The sequence below is a fragment of the Oncorhynchus clarkii genome, chromosome 14, assembly GCF_045791955.1.
Source record: "Oncorhynchus clarkii lewisi isolate Uvic-CL-2024 chromosome 14, UVic_Ocla_1.0, whole genome shotgun sequence".
Classification (NCBI taxonomy): domain Eukaryota; kingdom Metazoa; phylum Chordata; class Actinopteri; order Salmoniformes; family Salmonidae; genus Oncorhynchus; species Oncorhynchus clarkii.
In genome coordinates, this window is record NC_092160.1 from 32,298,831 (window position 1) to 32,320,920 (window position 22,090).

The window sequence follows — 22,090 nt, forward strand, 5'->3', positions numbered from 1 at the left end:
ACAATTCACAACAATACACACATCTAAAAGTAAAAGAATGGAATGTAGAAATATTTAAATATTAGGATGAGTAATGTCAGAGTGGCATTGACTAAATACCGTAGAATAGAATACTGTATATATGAGATGAGTAAAGCAGTATGTAAACATTATTAAAGTGACTGGTGTTCCATTATTAAAGTGACCAGTTATTCCATGTCTATAGGGCAGCAGCCTCTAAGGTGCAGGGTTGAGTAGCTGGGTGGTAGCTGACTAGTGATGGCTAACAGTCTGATGGCCTTGAGACAGAGGCTGTTTTTCAGTCTCTCTGTCCCAGCCTTGATGCACCTGTACTGACCTCACATTCTGGATGATAGCGGGGTGAACAGGCAGTGGCTCGGGTGGTTGATGTCATTGATGATCTTTTTGGCCTTCCTGTGACATCGGGTGAGGTAGGTGTGCTAGAGGGCAGGTAGTTTGCCCCCGGTGATGAATTTGGCAGATCGTACCACCCTCTGGAAAGCCTTGCGGTTGCGGGCGATGCAGTTGCTGTACCCGGCGGCAATACAACCTCGACAGGATGCTCTCAATTGTGCATCTGTAAAGGTTTGTGAGGGTCTTAGGGGCCAAGCCAAATTTGTTCAGTCTCCTGAGGTTTAAAAGGAACTATTGCGACTTCTTCACGTTGGTGTCCCTTTGTAATCCGTGATTGTCTATAGACCTGTAGACCCTGCCACATACATCTCGTGTCTGAGCCGTTGAATTGTGACTCCACTTTGTCTCTGTACTGAAATTTTGCCTGTTTGATTGCCTTAAGCAGGGAAAAACTACACTGTTTGTATTTGACCATATTCCCAATCACCTTGCCATGGTTGAATGCAGTGGTTCTCGCTTTTCAGTTTTGCGCGAATGCTGCATTCTATCCGTGGGTTCGGGTTTGGGCAGGGGATGGGAGGGCCTCTGGGCAGGGGAGGGCCTCTGGAAAAGGGGAGTAGCAGTGGTCAAGTGTTTTACCAGAGCGAGTACTACAGTCCATGTGTTGATAGAACTTTGGTAGCATTTTCCTCAAATTTGCTTTGTTAAAATCCACAGCTACAATAAATGCGGCCTCAGGATATGTGGTTTCCAGTTTACATAAAGTCCAGTGTAGCTCCTTGAGGGCCGTCGTGGTATCAGTTTGATGGGGAATATACGCAGCTGTGACTATAACAAAATAAAATTATCTTGGGAGGGAATGCGGTTGGTATTTGATTGTGAGGTATTCAAGGTTGGGTGAACAAAAGGACTTGAATTTCTGTACGTTGTCACAATCACACCATGAGTCGTTAATCATGAAACAAACACAACCGGCCTTCTTCCCAGGCACTTCTTTATTCCTGTCGGATGTACTGAGAACCCAGCTGGCTAAATGGAAAGGGGACAGTATATCCGGAGAGAGCCATAATTCCGTGATGCTCATAGAGCTTCCCGTATAAATCTATGTACACAAGTTCCAGGAACTATTAAAGGATTTAATAAAAAATACATACTACACACACACACACACACACACACACACACACACCCAAGTATACGCACACACACACATGCACACGCACACAACCACAGCACAACCCAGCATGTGTCCGTTCATCATGTTAGGCAGCAGTTAAGAGCAGCATGACATCTATACTGTCCTTCCTGTCCTGTATCTGTGTGTGTGTGTGTGTGTCTGTGTCTGTGTGTGCAACAGGTCCATCATGAACAGTTCATCTCCATTGAGTGGTTGAGGCATGATGTTAGCCACTAGATAAGCAACATCTGTCATGATTAGATGTTTGGATGGTTCCATTATACAGGGTTGGGGTTGGGGGAGGGGTGGTGGTCCCTGGATACTGGATATCCACTTTACCCCCCCAAGCATCTCCGGATAACAAATCCCAAAAACAGTTATGTCAGTAAATCAACTGTAAACTAGATACTCAGATTAAATCTATTTCAGTAAATCAACTGTAAACCAGATACTCAGGTTAAATATATGTCAGTAAATCAACTGTAAACCAGATACTCAGGTTAAATATATGTCAGTAAATCAACTGTAAACTAGATACTCAGATTAAATCTATTTCAGTAAATCAACTGTAAACCAGACTATACTCAGATTAAATCTATGCAGGTGCCAATGGTGTCGAGTGGGCAAGCAGTTTTCTGATGTCAACGTCCTGAACAGAGTACGGTGGTGGGGTTATACAATGGACAATGAACACTATTGCATTTTATCGATGGCAATTTGAATGGACAGAGAGACCGTGACGAGATCCTGAGGCCCATTGTCGTGCCATTCATCCGTCGCCATCACCTAATTTTTCAGCATGATAATGCACAACCCCATGCTGCAAGGATCTGTACACAATACCTGGAAGCTGAAAACGTCCCAGTTCTTTCACCCACTGGGCATGTTTGAGATGCTCTGTATTGTCTTGTACGACAACGTGTTCCAGTTCCCGCTCAGTGTAAATACCCACTAAATACCAGACTTCCTCAACTGATTCTGACACAGTGACATCCAGTACACAATCCCCCCATCCCATACTAATCATGGACAGAGTGTGTTCCTACCTTCAGAGTGGTGTGAGAGGGTGAGCAGGCTGACACAGGATGCTCCTATCCCAGATCCGAACACCGTGATACGGTTGGAGTCTCCTCCGAAGTATCCAATGTTCTCACTGATCCACCTCAGAGCCTGGATCTGGTCCAGTAGGCCGTAGTTCCCCTTAGCTGCCTGGTCTCCTGTAGACAGGAACCCTGGAACAGACACAGAAGATACAGGGTTAGTCAATGATGTAACACTAACAGGGATGCAATTGTGTTTCCCAAAGGTAGGTTGAGGTTGATTCCTTTAGGGTCCCAGGTGAAGACTGGACGCCTGGTTGAGATTGATTCTGTTTCGGTCCCAGACTGGACCTGGTTGAGGTTGTTTCCTTTAGGGTCCCAGGTGAAGACTGGACGCCTGGTTGAGGTTGTTTCCTTTAGGGTCCCAGGTGAAGACTGGACGCCTGGTTGAGATTGATTCCTTTAGGGTCGCAGGTGAAGACTGGACCTGTTTGAGGTTGATTCCTTTAGGGTCCCAGGTGAAGACTGGACGCCTGGTTGAGATTGATTCCTTTAGGGTCCCAGGTGAAGACTGGACCTGGTTGAGGTTGATTCCTTTAGGGTCCCAGGTGAAGACTGGACCTGGTTGAGATTGATTCCTTTAGGGTCCCAGGTGAAGACTGGACCTGGTTGAAGTTGATTCCTTTAGGGACCCAGGTGAAGACTGGACCTGGTTGAGATTGATTCCTTTAGGGTCCCAGGTGTAGCCTGGACCTGGTTGAGATTGATTCCTTTAGGGTCCCAGGTGAAGAGTGGACCAGGTTGAGGTTGATTCCTTTAGGGTCCCAGGTGAAGACTGGACGCCTGGTGATGAATATGTTTTTTGTTGACTCTACTTGGTTAAGTCAACTCCAAAAGCTTGAGGTGGGTCATCAAGCACAAAGAACGGTCGGGAATCACTGGTGTACAGTGTGTTGTATGTTGTACAATGTGAAGCTTCAGGATAAAAAAGGGACCAAATGAAGTGACATTACAGTGTTTCTACCAAGTCAAGGTAACTTGCAAAGACCACAAATCCCCCCCATCCCCTCATTCTACCCCATCCCTTTTAGCTCAAACTATCAAGCTCTCTGGCTCTCCAGTGAGATGCTGACTTATTGGAGAACATGATTGTTGGTAAAAATAAAAGGGCTGTGTGACCACATGTCATCTCTACATTATGGGAAATCAATGTTGAGCCTCCCTGGACGATCACATATCACCCTGTCTATCGACCCGCCGTGATGAGAACCACATGTATCTATGAGTGCTGTTGTGTTGTGACACTGAGAGAAAAGGCAGGGGAGATGGAAACTAAGAGGCCCTGAATAATGTAGATGAAATGTTCCCTCATAAATCATGACCTCTTTAGTGTAGGCCTGTATTTCAACAAAAACAAAACAATTTATTTGTTTGTTTATTTGTTTATCCAGTGTACAAAAGTATGCATACCACCCTGCATACCACTGCTGGCTTGCTTCTGAAGCTAAGCAGGGTTGGTCCTGGTCAGTCCCTGGATGGGAGACCAGATGCTGCTGGAAGTGGTGTTGGAGGGCCAGTAGGAGGCACTCTGTCCTCTGGTCTAAATAATATCTCAATGCCCCAGGGCAGTGATTGGGGACACTGCCCTGTGTAGGGTGCCGTCTTTCGGATGGGACGTTAAACGTGTGTCCTGACTCTCTGAGGTCATTAAAGATCCCATGGCACTTATCGTAAGACTAGGGGTGTTAACCCCGGTGTCCTGGCTAAATTCCCAATCTGGCCCTCAAACCATCACGGTTACCTAATAATCCCCAGTTTACAATTGGCTCATTCACCCCCCTCCTCTCCCCTGTAACTATTCCCCAGGTCGTTGCTGTAAATGAGAACGTGTTCTTAGTCAACTTACCTTGTAAAATAACGGATAAAAAAATAAACACTGGCTATTTCAGCCACACCTGTTGCTGACATGTGTATAAAATTGAGCACACAACCATGCAATCTCTATAGACAAACATTGGCTGTAGAATGGCATTACTGAAGAGCTCAGTGACTTTCAACGTGGCACCATCATAGGGTGCCACCTTACCAATAAGTCAGTTTGTCAAATTTTAGGAGAATGCCAGGAGAACGCTGCCTGCCCCCGTGCACAAAGCGAGGTCCATACAGCAATGGTTTGTCAAGATCTGTGTGGAAGAACTTGACTGGCCTGCACAGAGCCCTGACCTCAACCCCACTGAACACCTTTGGGATGAATTGGAATGTTGACTGCGAGCCAGGCCTAATCGCTCAACATCAATGATCTGACCTCACTAATGTGGTTGAATGGAAGCAAAGTACTAAATCCTTCAGCTATGGCTTGTACCTCGAGTGGAGAGTAACATGAACACATCAGCTGTTAGCAGTTTTACAAGGCTCTACATGTTTCCAATGTACAGAACATGGACTAGACATGTCCACTGAATCCTATCTTCTCACATGATATCGTGTGACACTGAGCCTCTCTTTGGGACTTAATGTGTTCATTTTAACACTGAGGCACTATAACTACATCTCTAGGGCTCTGTACAAAACATATGAGAGAGAGAGAGAGAGAGAGAGCGAGGGGGACGCGCACCCACGCACACACACACACACACTCTATAACGGTGTCTCCAGGGCTCAGGCCCAGCTGTATGTTGGGTAATAGAATGTTAAATCATCTGACGTCCCAGAGGACCCCTCAATCGACTCAGTGTCCATCAACCCTCCTCAACATGGGTTGCATCCCAAATGGCTCCCCATTCCCTATATCGGGTACTATGTGCCCTGGTGAGAAGTGGTGTACTAGATAGAGAATATGGTTCCGTTTGGAACACACACGGGGAATAACAGACAGGAAAAGGAAATTAAACGAATGCAGACATGCATTCATTGAGTATTGAGTTGACTGGCTGCCTCTAAATCTAAACAATCCGAATAAACCTGACGTTAACATTTAGAAAAACACCCCTACATCTGATCTACCTTGTTGCAGGTGTGTGGGAATAATTTAATAATACATTAAGGTTCTGTTGAAGGTGAAAAGACAGACGTGTTGCCCTAAGCTTGAATAAAACAAAATTATACTATCTGGCAAGAGCAGTGTGCAGGTTTTCCTTTTCATAATAATAAAAAAAATAATAATATTACTATAGGCACCTTCATAGAGGCACCTTCATATAGGCACCTTAATATAGGCACCTTAATATAGGCACCTTCATAGAGGCACCTTCATAGAGGCACCTTAATATAGGCACCTTCATATAGGCACCTTAATATAGGCACCTTAATATAGGCACCTTAATATAGGCACCTTAATATAGGCACCTTCATAGAGGCACCTTCATAGAGGCACCTTAATAGAGGCACCTTCATATAGGCACCTTCATATAGGCACCTTAATATAGGCACCTTAATATAGGCACCTTCATATAGGCACCTTAATATAGGCACCTTAATATAGGCACCTTAATAGAGGCACCTTAATAGAGGCACCTTAATAGAGGCACCTTAATATAGGCACCTTCATAGAGGCACCTTCATAGAGGCACCTTAATAGAGGCACCTTCATATAGGCACCTTCATATAGGCACCTTCATATAGGCACCTTAATAGAGGCACCTTAATAGAGGCACCTTAATAGAGGCACCTTAATATAGGCACCTTAATAGAGGCACCTTAATAGAGGCACCTTAATAGAGGCACCTTAATATAGGCACCTTTTGGCAGCGGTAAGGGGGGCAGGACATCAGCAGAAGGCAAGTTGACACACTCATATTGAAGACTTATTTACAGCTCTTCTTGGTGATCCAACGTGAAGTTGCCATATATCACAAAATATCAGCAAATAGTCATTGTATATTTGCAATTATAAACTGGGTGGTTCGAGCCCTAAATGCTGATTGGCTGACAAGCCGTGGTATATCAGACCGCATGCCACGGGTATGACAAAACATTTATTTTTACTGCTGTAATTACATTGGTAACCAGTTTATTATAGCAATAAGGCACCTCGGGGGTTTGTGATATATGGCCAATATACCACAACTAAGGGCTGTGTCCAGGCACTCTGAGATTGGCCATATACCACAAACCCCCTCGTGCCTTATTGCTTAAATATATAACCTACACGGGCAACAGCCAAAATAAATAGTCTCTGTATTAGGCTTAACACATCCACATCCAATCAGAACCCGGCTGGCCACAGGTAGCCAGCCTATGGGTACGATTCCACAGCCGCCCCTTGAGAAACAACAGTGAATCTGCCTTACAGGTAGTGATGGTTCAATCGCGAACAAACGGCTCTTTTTGAACTGATCTTTTAGGTGAACGTCGGGAACCGAATCGCTTCTGTGAAAGAGCCGTTCATTTGGCTCCCTGACTTTGTGAAAGAGCCGTTCATTTGTCTCCCTGACTTTGTGAAAGAGCCGTTCATTTGGCTCCCTGACTTTGTGAAAGAGCCGTTCATTTGGCTCCCTGACTTTGTGAAAGAGCCGTTCATTTGGCTCCCTGACTTTGTGAAAGAGCCGTTCACTTGGCTCCCTGACTTTGTGAAAGAGCCGTTCACTTGGCTCCCTGACTTTGTGAAAGAGCCGTTCACTTGGCTCCCTGACTTTGTGAAAGAGCCGTTCATTTGGCTCCCTGACTTTGTGAAAGAGCCGTTCATTTGTCTCCCTGACTTTGTGAAAGAGCCGTTCACTTGGCTCCCTGACTTTGTGAAAGAGCCGTTCATTTGGCTCCCTGACTTTGTGAAAGAGCCGTTCATTTGGCTCCCTGACTTTGTGAAAGAGCCGTTCACTTGGCTCCCTGACTTTGTGAAAGAGCCGTTCACTTGGCTCCCTGACTTTGTGAAAGAGCCGTTCACTTGGCTCCCTGACTTTGTGAAAGAGCCGTTCATTTGGCTCCCTGACTTTGTGAAAGAGCCGTTCATTTGGCTCCCTGACTTTGTGAAAGAGCCGTTCACTTGGCTCCCTGACTTTGTGAAAGAGCCGTTCACTTGGCTCCCTGACTTTGTGAAAGAGCCGTTCATTTGTCTCCCTGACTTTGTGAAAGAGCCGTTCACTTGGCTCCCTGACTTTGTGAAAGAGCCGTTCACTTGGCTCCCTGACTTTGTGAAAGAGCCGTTCATTTGTCTCCCTGACTTTGTGAAAGAGCCGTTCACTTGGCTCCCTGACTTTGTGAAAGAGCCGTTCATTTGGCTCCCTGACTTTGTGAAAGAGCCGTTCATTTGTCTCCCTGACTTTGTGAAAGAGCCGTTCACTTGGCTCCCTGACTTTGTGAAAGAGCCGTTCATTTGGCTCCCTGACTTTGTGAAAGAGCCGTTCATTTGGCTCCCTGACTTTGTGAAAGAGCCGTTCACTTGGCTCCCTGACTTTGTGAAAGAGCCGTTCATTTGGCTCCCTGACTTTGTGAAAGAGCCGTTCACTTGGCTCCCTGACTTTGTGAAAGAGCCGTTCATTTGGCTCCCTGACTTTGTGAAAGAGCCGTTCACTTGGCTCCCTGACTTTGTGAAAGAGCCGTTCATTTGGCTCCCTGACTTTGTGAAAGAGCCGTTCACTTGGCTCCCTGACTTTGTGAAAGAGCCGTTCACTTGGCTCCCTGACTTTGTGAAAGAGCCGTTCACTTGGCTCCCTGACTTTGTGAAAGAGCCGTTCACTTGGCTCCCTGACTTTGCTTTTTTGTGCTCCGGACAGCCACTATCTGCAGATAAGTTAGAACATCGTTCTCTGAAGATGGTCATTATGGGATGGCAGGGTAGCCTAGTGGTTAGAGTGTTGGGCCAGTAACCGAAAGGTTGCTAGATCGAATCCCTGAGCTGACAAGGTACAAATCTGTCATTCTGCCCCTGAACAAGGCAGTTAACCCACTGTTCCTAGGCCGTCATTCTAAATAAGAATTTGTTCTTAACTGACTTGCCTTGTTAAATTAATAAGAACATGCTTCACTGCAGGAAGAATAACTAGCGAGAAGAGAGCCTCAGTTTGGTCTGAAATCTTCTGTAGAAGCAGAATATTTCAGTCAAACATGTGTGAGAAAGTTACAGAGCATAACTATCACACCCTCCTCAAAATGCTATGTTATAGGCTACGCTGCCTAAACCACTAGGCAGCGTAGCCTAGTGGTTAGAGCGTTGGACTAGTGATCAAAAGGTTGCAAGTTTGGATCCCCGAGCTGACAAGGTACAAATCTGAACCATATTCTCTATCTAGTACTGGCAGTTAACCCACTGTTCCTAGGTTGTCATTGAAAATAAGAATTTATTCTTAATTGACTTCCCTAGTTAAATAAATAAATAAAGGTAAAATATTAATGGTATAATTGCTAACCTCCCCTGTTATTGTAATGGTGAGAGGTTAGCATGTCTTGAGGGTATGATATTTGTGTGTCTGTAACTTTCTTACTCATCATTATTCATGATTCATTCAGGACTATCCGTAATTATGGTAGCATCCACATTCATGTAGAAGTGTTTAGAAACATATTCCATTCTTATTTACAACAAAAGTGACTCCAGAATGACACAATACATTATTTACCATTCATTTCTATTGGGCACAAAATAATCTGAAACACAACCAAAACAAACAACAAATGCATCCAACAAGTTTGTTGAGTCACAACCTTGATGTCGTCATTGCGTTCTAGGAATATGGGACTAAATACTACACTTTTCACTACTTTAATACACATAAGTTAATTTGTCCCAATACTTTTGGTTCCCTAAAATGGGGGAGACTATGTACAAAACGTGCTGTAATTTCTAAACGGTTCACCCGATATGGATTCAAATATGCTGTAATCTGTGTCTGAAATGAAAGGTGACAATCTGCATGTTAACCTCATAGTCATTATACTGTATCATTTCAAGTGCTGGAGGACTGAGCCAAAACAACAACGAAAAAACGTGTCACTGGAGCTCACTGTATTTCATGAATGAACAGAAATGACCGTTTTAGTTTTGGTGCCAAAAGAGGACGATGTAACACTAACGTTCTAGAATACTGAAATAGGTATCACTACTGGTGATATATTTAGTTAGTGACAACACAAAGAAAGAATGAGTGTGGCCAAATTGGCGGGAGTTTGGAGAGTCACGTGACTAGTAGGTCATTATCACCACAAACAGAAAAACAGACAGGAAATTATGGATTTAATGGAATCCACTCCCTTAGATATGAAATACATTGGTTGGCACTAAATCCACTAAACACCACCAAAGAGATAAGAATTGGGTAAATGGTAAATTCCAAAAATCCTTCATCAACAGAGTGCATTCGGAAAGTATTCAGACCCCTTGACTTTTTCCACATTTTGTTACATTACAATCTACACACAATACCCAGTTTTATTGACATTTTGGAAAAATGGAAATATTACATTTACATAAGTATTCAGACCCTTTACTCCGCACTTTGTTGAAGAACCTTTGACAGCGATAACAGCCTTGATGCTACAAGCTTGGCACACGTGTATTTGGAGAGTTTCTCCCATTCCTCTCTGAGGTTGGATGGGGAGCATTGCTGCACAGCTATTTTCAGGTCTCTCCAGAGCTGTTAGATCGGTTCAAGTCCGGGCTCTGGCTGGGGCACTCAAGGACATTCAGAGACTTGTCCCGAAGCCACTAATGCATTGTCTTGGCTGTGTGCTTAGGGTCGTTGTCCTGTTGGAAGGTGAACCTTCGCCCCAGTCTGAGGTCCTGAGTGCTCTGGAGTAGGTTTTCATCAAGGAACTCTCAGTACTTTGCTCCGTTCATCTCACCCTTGATCCTGACTAGTCTCCCAGTCCCTGCTGCTGAAAAACATCCCCACAGCATGATGCTTCCACCACCATGCCTCATCGTAGGGATGGTACCAGGTTTCCTCCAGCTTGGCATTCAGGCCAAAGAGTTCAATCTTGGTTTCATCAGACCAGAGAATCTTTTTTCTCATGGTCTGAGAGTCTTTAGGTGCCTTTTTGCAAACTCCAAGCAGTTTGTCATGTGTCTTTTACTGAGGAGTGGCTTCCATCTGGCCACTCTACCATAAAGGCCTGATTGATGGAGTGTTGCAGAGATGGTTGTCCTTCTGGAAGGTTCTCCCAACTCCACAGAGGAACTCTGGAGCTCTGTCAGACCATCGGAGTCACCTATCTGACCAAGGCCCTCTTGGGGATCTTCAGGGCTGCAGAAATGTTTGGTACCCTTCCCCAGATCTGTGCCTCGACACAATCCTGTATCTGAGCTCTAAGGACAATTCATTCGACCTCATGCCTTGGTTTTTGCTCTGACATGCACTGTCAACAATGGGACCTTATATAGACAGGTGTGTGCCTTTCCAAATCATGTCCAATCAATTGAATTTACCACAGGTGGAGTCCTATCAAGTTGTAGAAACATCTGAAGGATGATCAAAGGAAACAGGATGCACCTGAGCTCAATTTTGAGTCTCATAACAAAGAGTCTGAATACTTATGTAAATAAGGTATTTTTTTTTTATTTTTATACTTTGCAAAAAAAAGTATAAAAACCTGTTTTTGTTTTGTCATTATCGATTATTGTTTGCAGATTGCCGAGGATTAGATTTTTTTTAATCCATTTTAGAATAAGGCTGTAATGTAACAAAATGTGGAAAAAGTCAAGAAGTCTAAATTCTTTCAGAATGCACTGTCTGTCTCCATCTCCTTACACAGTTCAGAGTCTGTCTACATCTCCTTACACAGTTCACTGTCTGTCTACATCTCCTTACACAGTTCACAGTCTGTCTACATCTCCTTACACAGTTCACAGTCTGTCTACATCTCCTTACACAGTTCACTGTCTGTCTACATCTCCTTACACAGTTCACAGTCTGTCTACATCTCCTTACACAGTTCACTGTCTGTCTACATCTCCTTACACAGTTCACTGTCTGTCTACATCTCCTTACACAGTTCACTGTCTGTCTACATCTCCTTACACAGTTCACAGTCTCTACTCAACATACTCTACCAGACAATCTCTAATCAACATACTCTACCAGACAATCTCTACTCAACATACTCTACCAGACAATCTCTAATCAACATACTCTACCAGACAATCTCTACTCAACATACTCTACCAGACAATCTCTACTCAACATACTCTACCAGACAATCTCTACTCAACATACTCTACCAGACAATCTCTTCTCAATATACTCTACCAGACAATCTCTAGACAATATACTCTACCAGACAATATCTAGCCAATAGACAGTTGTGGCCAAAAGTTTTGAGAATGACACAAATATTAATTTCCACAAAGTTTGCTGCTTCAGTGTTTTTATATATTTGTCAGATGTTACTATGGAATACTGAAGTATAATTACAAGCATTTCATAAGTGTCAAGGGCTTTTATTGACAATTACATGAAGTTGATGCAAAGAGTCAATATTTGCAGTGTTGACCCTTCTTTTTCAAGACCTCTGCAATCCGTCCTGGCAGGATGTCAATTATCTTCTGGGCCACACTGATGGCAGCCCATTCTTGCATAATCAATGCTTGGAGTTTGTCAGAATTTGTGGGTTTTTGTTTGTCCACCCCCTCTTGAGGATTTGCCACAAGTTCTCAATGGGATTAAGGTCTGGGGAGTTTCCTGGCCATGGACCCAAAATATCAACGTTTTGTTCCCTGAGCCACTTAGTTGTCACTTTTGCCTTATGGCAAGGTGCTCCATCATGCTGGAAAAGGCATTGTTCGTCACCAAACTGTTCCTGGATGGTTGGGAGAAGTTCTTTATTCTTTATTCATGGCTGTGTTCTTAGGCATAATTGTGAGTGAGCCCACTCCCTTGGCTGAGAAGCAACCCCACATGAATGGTCTCAGGATGCTTTACTGTTGGCATGACACAGGACTAATGGTAGCGCTCACCTTGTCTTCTCTGGACAAGCTTTTTTCCGAATGCCCCAAACAATCGGAAAGGAGATTCATCAGAGAAAATGACTTTACCCCAGTCCTCAGCAGTCCAATCCCTGTACCTTTTGCAGAATACCAGTCTGTCCCTGATGTTTTTCCTGGAGAGAAGTGACTTCTTTGCTGCCCTTCTTGACACCAGGCCATCCTCCAAAAGTCTTCACCTCACAGTGCGTGCAGATGCACTCACACCTGCCTGCTGCCATTCCTGAGCAAGCTCTGTACTGGTGGTGCCCCGATCCCGCAGCTGAATCAATTTTAGGAGACGGTCCTGGCGCTTTCTGGACTTTCTTGGGCACCCTGAAGCCTTCTTCGCAACAAATGAACCTCTCTCCTTGAAGTTCTTGATGATCCGATAAATGGTTGATTTAGGTGCAATCTTAATGGCAGCAATTTCCTTGCCTGTGAAGCCCTTTTTGTGCAAAGCAATGATGACGGCACATGTTTCCTTGCAGGTAAACATGGTTGACAGAGGAAGAACAATGATTCCAAGCACCACCCTCCTTTTGAAGCTTCCAGTCGGTTATTCGAACTCAATCAGCATGACAGAGTGATCTCCAGCCTTGTCCTCGTCAACACTCACACCTGTGTTAACGAGAGAATCACTGACATGATGTCAGCTGGTCCTTTTGTGGCAGGGCTGAAATGCAGTGGAAATGCAGTTTTTGGGGGATTCAGTTCATTTGCATGGCAAATACGGACTTTGCAATTAATTGCAATTCATCTGACCACTCTTCATAACATTCTGGAGTTTATGCAAATTGCCATCATACAAGCTGAGGCAGCAGACTTTGTGAAAATGTATATTTGTGTCATTCTCAAAACTTTTGGCCACAACTGTACTCTACCAAACAATCTCTAGCCAATATACTTTACTAGACAATCTCTAGCCAATATGCTCTACCAGACAATCTCTAGCCAAAATGCTCTACCAGACAATCTCTAGCCAATATGCTCTACCAGACAATCTCTAGCCAATATGCTCTACCAGACAATCTCTAGCCAATATGCTCTACCAGACAATCTCTAGCCAATATGCTCTACCAGACAATCTCTAGCCAATATGCTCTACCAGACAATCTCTAGCCAATATGCTCTACCAGACAATCTCTAGCCAATATGCTCTACCAGACAATCTCTAGCCAATATGCTCTACCAGACAATCTCTAGCCAATATGCTCTACCAGACAATCTCTAGCCAATATGCTCTACCAGACAATCTCTAGCCAATATGCTTTACCAGACAATCTCTAGCCAATATGCTCTACCAGACAATCTTCTCTAGCCAATATACTCCAGCTCTCCTCTCTCTTACTCCCTGTTGGTCCAACCACAGAGGGTGGGAAGGGGACAGATGGTCTCCTTCAGGATGACAGAGATAGCAGGAGGACATAGAGGGAGGGATGGATGGAGAGAAAGTGAGAGAGAGGGAGGAAGAGAGGTGAAGGAGGAGGGTAAGAGAGCGAAATGGGAGGTTGTGGGGAAGAGAGAGAGAGAGCAGTGAACGGAAAGAGAAACAGAGAAGATGTCGTCAGCAGAAATTAGAGTCTCTGTCTCCCCCCCTCTCTCTCTCTCTCTCTCTCTCTCTCTCTCTCTCTCTCTCTCTCTCTCTCTGAGCAGATCCTCCTCCTTATGTTGTCTGGTAAAGAGTGCACCAGATTTACACCAATCTTTAGAGGCAACATGGGAGTTGTGACGTGACTATGGCACTATAACCCTCATCAGCCAAATGGTTCACAGTGACTTCACACACAGCAACACAACATGTCACTGGGGTTAGGACACTATAGGAGATGTAGTGTAGAGGTGACCTCTGGGGTTAGGAGACTATAGGAGATGTAGTGTAGAGGTGACCTCTGGGGTTAGGAGACTACAGGAGATGTAGTGTAGAGGTGACCTCTGGGGTTAGGAGACTATAGGAGATATGCAGGTTGGGACCTCTTTCATTCTCCCTGTGTTGAATATCCAGCTAGTTAAATATGCAGGTTGGGACCTCTTTCATTCTCCCTGTGTTGAATATCCTGCTAGTTAAATATGCAGGTTGGGACCTCTTTCATTCTCCCTGTGCTGAATATCCTGCTAGTTAAATATGCAGGTTGGGACCTCTTTCATTCTCCCTGTGTTGAATATCCAGCTAGTTAAATATGCAGGTTGGGACCTCTTTCATTCTCCCTGTGCTGAATATCCTGCTAGTTCAATATGCAGGTTGGGACCTCTTTCATTCTCCCTGTGTTGAATATCCAGCTAGTTAAATATGCAGGTTGGGACCTCTTTCATTCTCCCTGTGTTGAATATCCAGCTAGTTAAATATGCAGGTTGGGACCTCTTTCATTCTCCCTGTGTTGAATATCCAGCTAGTTAAATATGCAGGTTGGGACCTCTTTCATTCTCCCTGTGCTGAATATCCTGCTAGTTAAATATGCAGTATTCAAGCCAATGGGCCGCCAGTGTATAACGCGATGCAGCATCCAAACAAACAGTCCTGGCCATTAGAACAAAGAGGAATCTGGAGATAGAACTCTATGTATTACCCAGACAAGACTGACAGACCCTACCTCGCCATGGGCAGCATTTTAAAATACATTTAATACAGCCAATGGTTACATTTCAGTTGGAAAGGCAGCAGCTAGTTGTTTTGTTTAGAAAGTAATTAAGGTATTTGTTTTTATGCAACAGCTATTTGTGAACGTACATTTCAGAGAGGTGTGTGGGTGCTTAAAGACATATGTCTTATTTTTTGTTTACAATGTTTATGTACTATTTCTACCCTCACTCTGCTCTGTGTGGTAGTGGCTGTTAGTCAACAGACCACCCTCACTCTGCTCTGTGTGGTAGTGGCTGTTAGTCAACAGACCACCCTCACTCTGCTCTGTGTGGTAATGGCTGTTAGTCAACAGACCACCCTCACTCTGCTCTGTGTGGTAGTGGCTGTTAGTCAACGGACCACCCTCACTCTGCTCTGTGTGGTAGTCGCTGTAGGTCAACAGACTACCCTCACTCTGCTCTGTGTGGTAGTGGCTGTTAGTCAACAGACCACCCTCACTCTGCTCTGTGTGGTAGTCGCTGTAGGTCAACAGACTACCCTCACTCTGCTCTGTGTGGTAGTGGCTGTTAGTCAACAGACCACCCTCACTCTGCTCTGTGTGGTAGTCGCTGTAGGTCAACAGACTACCCTCACTCTGCTCTGTGTGGTAGTGGCTGTTAGTCAACAGACCACCCTCACTCTGCTCTGTGTGGTAGTGGCTGTTAGTCAACAGACCACCCTCACTCTGCTCTGTGTGGTAGTGGCTGTTAGTCAACAGACCACCCTCACTCTGCTCTGTGTGGTAGTGGCTGTTAGTCAACAGACCACCCTCACTCTGCTCTGTGTGGTAGTGGCTGTTAGTCAACAGACCACCCTCACTCTGCTCTGTGTGGTAGTGGCTGTTAGTCAACGGACCACCCTCACTCTGCTCTGTGTGGTAGTGGCTGTTAGTCAACGGACCACCCTCACTCTGCTCTGTGTGGTAGTGGCTGTTAGTCAACGGACCACCCTCACTCTGCTCTGTGTGGTAGTGGCTGTTAGTCAACGGACCACCCTCACTCTGCTCTGTGTGGTAGTGGCTGTTAGTCAACGGAACACCCTCACTCTGCTCTGTGTGGTAGTGGCTGTTAGTCAACAGACCACCCTCACTCTGCTCTGTGTGGTAGTGGCTGTTAGTCAACAGACCACCCTCACTCTGCTCTGTGTGGTAGTGGCTGTTAGTCAACAGACTACCCTCACTCTGCTCTGAGTGGTAGTGGCTGTTAGTCAACAGACTACCCTCACTCTGCTCTGTGTGGTAGTGGCTGTAGGTCAACAGACTACCCTCACTCTGCTCTGTGTGGTAGTGGCTGTTAGTCAACAGACCACCCTCACTCTGCTCTGTGTGGTAGTGGCTGTTAGTCAACAGACTACCCTCACTCTGCTCTGTGTGGTAGTGGCTGTTAGTCAACAGACCACCCTCACTCTGCTCTGTGTGGTAGTGGCTGTTAGTCAACAGACCACACTCACTCTGCTCTGTGTGGTAGTGGCTGTTAGTCAACAGACCACACTCACTCTGCTCTGTGTGGTAGTGGCTGTTAGTCAACAGACCACCCTCACTCTGCTCTGTGTGGTAGTGGCTGTTAGTCAACAGACCACCCTCACTCTGCTCTGTGTGGTAGTGGCTGTTAGTCAACAGACCACCCTCACTCTGCTCTGTGTGGTAGTGGCTGTTAGTCAACAGACCACCCTCACTCTGCTCTGTGTGGTAGTGGCTGTTAGTCAACAGACCACCCTCACTCTGCTCTGTGTGGTAGTGGCTGTGAGTCAACAGACCACCCTCACTCTGCTCTGTGTGGTAGTGGCTGTTAGTCAACAGACCACCCTCACTCTGCTCTGTGTGGTAGTGGCTGTTAGTCAACAGACCACCCTCACTCTGCTCTGTGTGGTAGTGGCTGTTAGTCAACGGACCACCCTCACTCTGCTCTGTGTGGTAGTGGCTGTTAGTCAACAGACCACCCTCACTCTGCTCTGTGTGGTAGTGGCCTTTAGTCAACAGACCACCCTCACTCTGCTCTGTGTGGTAATGGCTGTTAGTCAACAGACCACCCTCACTCTGCTCTGTGTGGTAGTGGCTGTTAGTCAACAGACCACCCTCACTCTGCTCTGTGTGGTAGTGGCTGTTAGTCAACAGACCACCCTCACTCTGCTCTGTGTGGTAGTGGCTGTTAGTCAACAGACCACCCTCACTCTGCTCTGTGTGGTAGTGGCTGTTAGTCAACAGACCACCCTCACTCTGCTCTGTGTGGTAGTGGCTGTTAGTCAACAGACCACCCTCACTCTGCTCTGTGTGGTAGTGGCTGTTAGTCAACGGACCACCCTCACTCTGCTCTGTGTGGTAGTGGCTGTTAGTCAACAGACCACCCTCACTCTGCTCTGTGTGGTAGTGGCCTTTAGTCAACAGACCACCCTCACTCTGCTCTGTGTGGTAATGGCTGTTAGTCAACAGACCACCCTCACTCTGCTCTGTGTGGTAATTGCTGTTAGTCAACAGACTACCCTCACTCTGCTCTGTGTGGTAGTGGCTGTAGGTCAACAGACTACCCTCACTCTGCTCTGTGTGGTAGTGGCTGTTAGTCAACAGACCACCCTCACTCTGCTCTGTGTGGTAGTGGCTGTTAGTCAACAGACCACCCTCACTCTGCTCTGTGTGGTAGTGGCCTTTAGTCAACAGACCACCCTCACTCTGCTCTGTGTGGTAATGGCTGTTAGTCAACAGACCACCCTCACTCTGCTCTGTGTGGTAATTGCTGTTAGTCAACAGACTACCCTCACTCTGCTCTGTGTGGTAGTGGCTGTAGGTCAACAGACTACCCTCACTCTGCTCTGTGTGGTAGTGGCTGTTAGTCAACAGACCACCCTCACTCTGCTCTGTGTGGTAGTGGCTGTTAGTCAACAGACTACCCTCACTCTGCTCTGTGTGGTAGTGGCTGTTAGTCAACAGACCACCCTCACTCTGCTCTGTGTGGTAGTGGCTGTTAGTCAACAGACTACCCTCACTCTGCTCTGTGTGGTTGTGGCTGTAGGTCAACAGACTACCCTCACTCTGCTCTGTGTGGTAGTGGCTGTTAGTCAACAGACCACCCTCACTCTGCTCTGTGAAGAAGACTCTTCCTCTACTGTATCTGTACTGTAACGATATAGTTGATCATCTCCCACTAAAAATATGAATAGACTGGAGGCTAAATCAACTTGTCCTCATATCCTGAGGCTAAATATTGAACAAGTTGGATATCTCTAATTTCTTTCAGTACCCTCTTCAAAAAATAAATTGGTAGGAGCCCATGTTTCAGCAGGGTGTTGGTAGGAGCCCATGTTTCAGCAGGGTGTTGGTAGGAGCCTATGTTTCAGCAGGGTGTTGGTAGGATCCCATGTTTCATCTGCGTCTGAGGCTCCCACATCTCTTAGATGTATAGCACAGCAATAACGCTAATCTGGGATCAGGCTATGGAGACCTGTAGCTGTGCTCTAATCTGGGATCAGGCTATGGAGACCTGTAGCTGTGCTCTAATCTGGGATCAGGCTATGGAGACCTGTAGCTGTGCTCTAATCTGGGATCAGGCTATGGAGACCTGTAGCTGTGCTCTAATCTGGGATCAGGCTATGGAGACCTGTAGCTGTGCTCTAACCTGGGATCAGGCTATGGAGACCTGTACCTGTGCTCTAATCGGGGATCAGGCTATGGAGACCTGTAGCTGTGCTCTAATCTGGGATCAGGCTATGGAGACCTGTAGCTGTGCTCTAATCTTTGGTCCAATTCACCATTTCTTATTTTCTCAATACATGACTACACCACTCTGTAAAATAACAGCTCTGACCAAGGCTATACATTTCTGGGCCCTAACATGTTTAACAAGTGAAATGGGCTGTGTATTAACAACAAGGCTGTGTGAGTGACCACATTACACACTTTACAACCTAATCATCAGGTTATCAAGTGTATTAAGGCTCCTCTCTGGTTCTCAAGCAACAGTCTATTTGATCTTCCTCAGAGTGCATCAGCCAGGGTGAGTCGAGGTGTGTGTGTGAGTGGGCAGTGGCAGGAGCAGCAGCCACAGTGATTCCCTTTAGCCTCTCAGTATTGATATGTCTCTATTGATTAGCATTTAAATATGTGTTTCCTATAGGATCTAACTCAGGAGGGAGAGGAAAGGGAGAGGTGAGGATAATGATGGCAGCGAGTCCAGGACCCTCTCCCCCCCCTCTCTCTCTTTCTCTGTCTCTCTGTCTCTCTGTCTGTCTGTCTGTCTCTCTCTCTCTTTCTCTGTCTGTCTGTCTGTCTGTCTGTCTGTCTGTCTGTCTGTCTGTCTGTCTGTCTGTCTGTCTGTCTGTCTTTCTCTGTCTGTCTGTCTGTCTGTCTGTCTGTCTGTCTGTCTGTCTGTCTGTCTGTCTGTCTGTCTCTCTCTCTCTCTCTCTCTCTCTCTCTCTCTCTCTCTCTCTCTCTCTCTCTCTCTCTCTCTCTCTCTCCCTCTCTCTCTCTGTCTTCCTCTCTCTGTCTCTATCCCCCTCTCTCTCTCTCCCCCTCTCTCTCCCTGTCTCTCTCTCTGTGTCTCTGTCTGTCTGACTGTCTCTCTCTCTCTCTCTCTCTCTCTCTCTCTCCCTCTCTCTATCTCTGTCTGTCTGTCTGTCTGTCTGTCTGTCTGTCTGTCTCTCTCTCCCTCTCTCTGTGTCTGTCTGTCTGTCTCTCTCTTTCTCTCTCGCTCTCCCAAAGAAAGTGAAATAGATAATAAGCAAGAGTGAAATAAACAATAAAAACTGTACAGTTACACTCACACCACCTCCAAAATAATAAAGACATTACAAATGTCATATTATGTCTATATGCAGTGTTGTAACGATGTGCAAATATGGAAAGGTCAAAAGGGAAAATAAATAAACACAAAAGTATTCATCACCAAGGCCCCAGAGTCTGAAACACCACTAAGCAAGGGGCACCACTAAGCAAGGGGCACCACTAAGCAAGGGGCACCACTAAGCAAGGGGCACCACTAAGCAAGGGGCACCACTAAGCAAGGGGCACCACTAAGCAAGGGGCACCACTAAGCAAGGGGCACCACTAAGCAAGGGGCACCACTAAGCAAGGGGCACCACTAAGCAAGGGGCACCACTAAGCAAGGGGCACCACTAAGCAAGGGGCACCACTAAGACCAAGGAGCTCTCCAAACAGGTCAGGGACAAAGTTGTGGAGAAGTTCAGATCAGGTTTGGGTTATAAAAAAATATCAGAAACTTTGAACATCCCGCGGAGCACCATTAAATCCATTATTTAAAAATGGAAATAATATGGCACCACAACAAACCTGCCAAGAGAGGGCCACCCACCAAAACTCACAGATCAGGCAAGGAGGTCATTAATCAGAGAGGCAACAAAGAGACCAAAGGTAACCCTGAAGGAGCTGCAAAGCTCTACAGCGGAGATTGGAGTATCTGTCCATAGGACCACTTTAAGCCGCACACTCCACGAGCTGGGCTTTACGGAAGAGTGGCCAGAAAAAAAGTAATTGCTTAAAGAAAAAATAAGAAAACATGTTTGGTGTTCGCCAAAAGGCATGTGGGAGACTCCCCAAACATATGGAAGTAGGTGCTCTGGTCAGGTGAGACAAAAACGGAGCTTTTTGGCCATCAAGGAAAACTCCATGTCTGGCGCAAACCCAACATCTTTCATCACCCCGAGAACACCATCCCCATGCTGCCACCACCATGCTTCACTGTGGGGATGGTGTTCTCGGGGTGATGAAAGGTGTTTGGTTTGCGCCAGACTTTGAGTTTTTTATCAGCAGGGACTGGGAAACTGGTCAGAATTGGAGGAATGATGGATGGCACTAAATACATGGAAATTCTTGAGGGAAACCTGTTTCAGGGTTCCAGAGATTTGATACTGGGACGTAGGTTCACCTTCCAGAAGGACAATGACCCTAAGCATACTGCTAAAGCAACACTCGAGTGGTTTAAGGGGAAACCTTTAAATGTATTGGAATGGCCTAGTCAAAGCCCGACCTCAGTCCAATTGAGAATCTGTGGTATGACTTAAAGATTGCTGTACACCAGCGGAACCCATCGAAGGAGCTGGAGAAGTTTTGCCTTGAAGAATGGGCAAAATCCCAGTGGCTCGATGTGCCAAGCTTATAGAGACATACCCCAAGAGACTTACAGCTGTAATTGCTGCAAAAGGTGGCTCTATAAAGTATTGACTTTAGGAGGGTGAATAGTTATGCACACTCAAGTGTTCTGTTTTCTTGTCTTATTTCTTGTTTGTTTCACAATAAAATATATTTTGCATCTTCAAAGTGGTAGGCATGTTGTGTAAATCAAATGATACAACCCCCCCCAAAATCAATTATAATTTTAGGTTGTATGGCAACAAAATAGGAAGAATGCCAAGGGGGGAGAATACTTTTGCAAGCCACTGAATGGGTTGTATTTACAATGGTGTTTGTTCTTCACTGGTTGCCCTTTTCTTGTAGCAACAGGTCACACATCTTGCTGCTGTGATTGCACACTGTGGTATTTCACCCAATAAATATGGGAGTTTATCAAAATTGGATTTGTTTTTGAATTTTTTGTGGGTCTGTGTAATTTGAACACTGACCACTGTGACTGACCACTGTCAGTCACAGTGGTCAGGTATTCTGCTTAGGGCCAAATTGCATTCTAGTTTGCTGAGATTTTTTTGTAAATTCTTTCCAATGTGTCAAGTAATTCTCTTTTTGTTTTCTCATTATTTGGTTGGGTCTAATTGTGTTGCTGTTCTGGGGCTCTGTGGGGTCTGTTTGTGTTTGTGAACAGAGCCCCAGGAACAGCTTGCTTAGGGTACTCTTCTCCAGGTTCATCTCTCTGTAGGTGATGGTTTTGTTATGGAAGGTTTGTGAATCAGGTTGTAGAATTTAATGTCTCTTTTCTGCATTTTGATAATTAGTGGGTATCGGCCTAATTCTGCCGTGCATGCATTATTTGATGTTTTATGTTGTGAACTGAGTATATTTTCTCTCTGGCCTCAGAGCATAATGGTACGTGTGAAATGTAATGGCG

At 45.5% G+C, this 22,090-nt stretch overlaps 1 protein-coding gene across 2 annotated transcripts in view; it reads right to left on the reverse strand.

The window, feature by feature from the left end:
- The window catches only part of LOC139366526 (neuroligin-3-like), a 298,176-nt gene that overhangs the window by 126,964 nt on the left and 149,122 nt on the right, over window positions 1–22,090 (reverse strand). For both annotated transcript variants that reach the window (XM_071104129.1, XM_071104128.1), the window contains one exon: window positions 2,578–2,763. In XM_071104129.1, coding sequence (XP_070960230.1) covers window positions 2,578–2,763 — 186 coding nt within the window. The remainder of the gene's footprint in view (window positions 1–2,577; window positions 2,764–22,090) is intronic.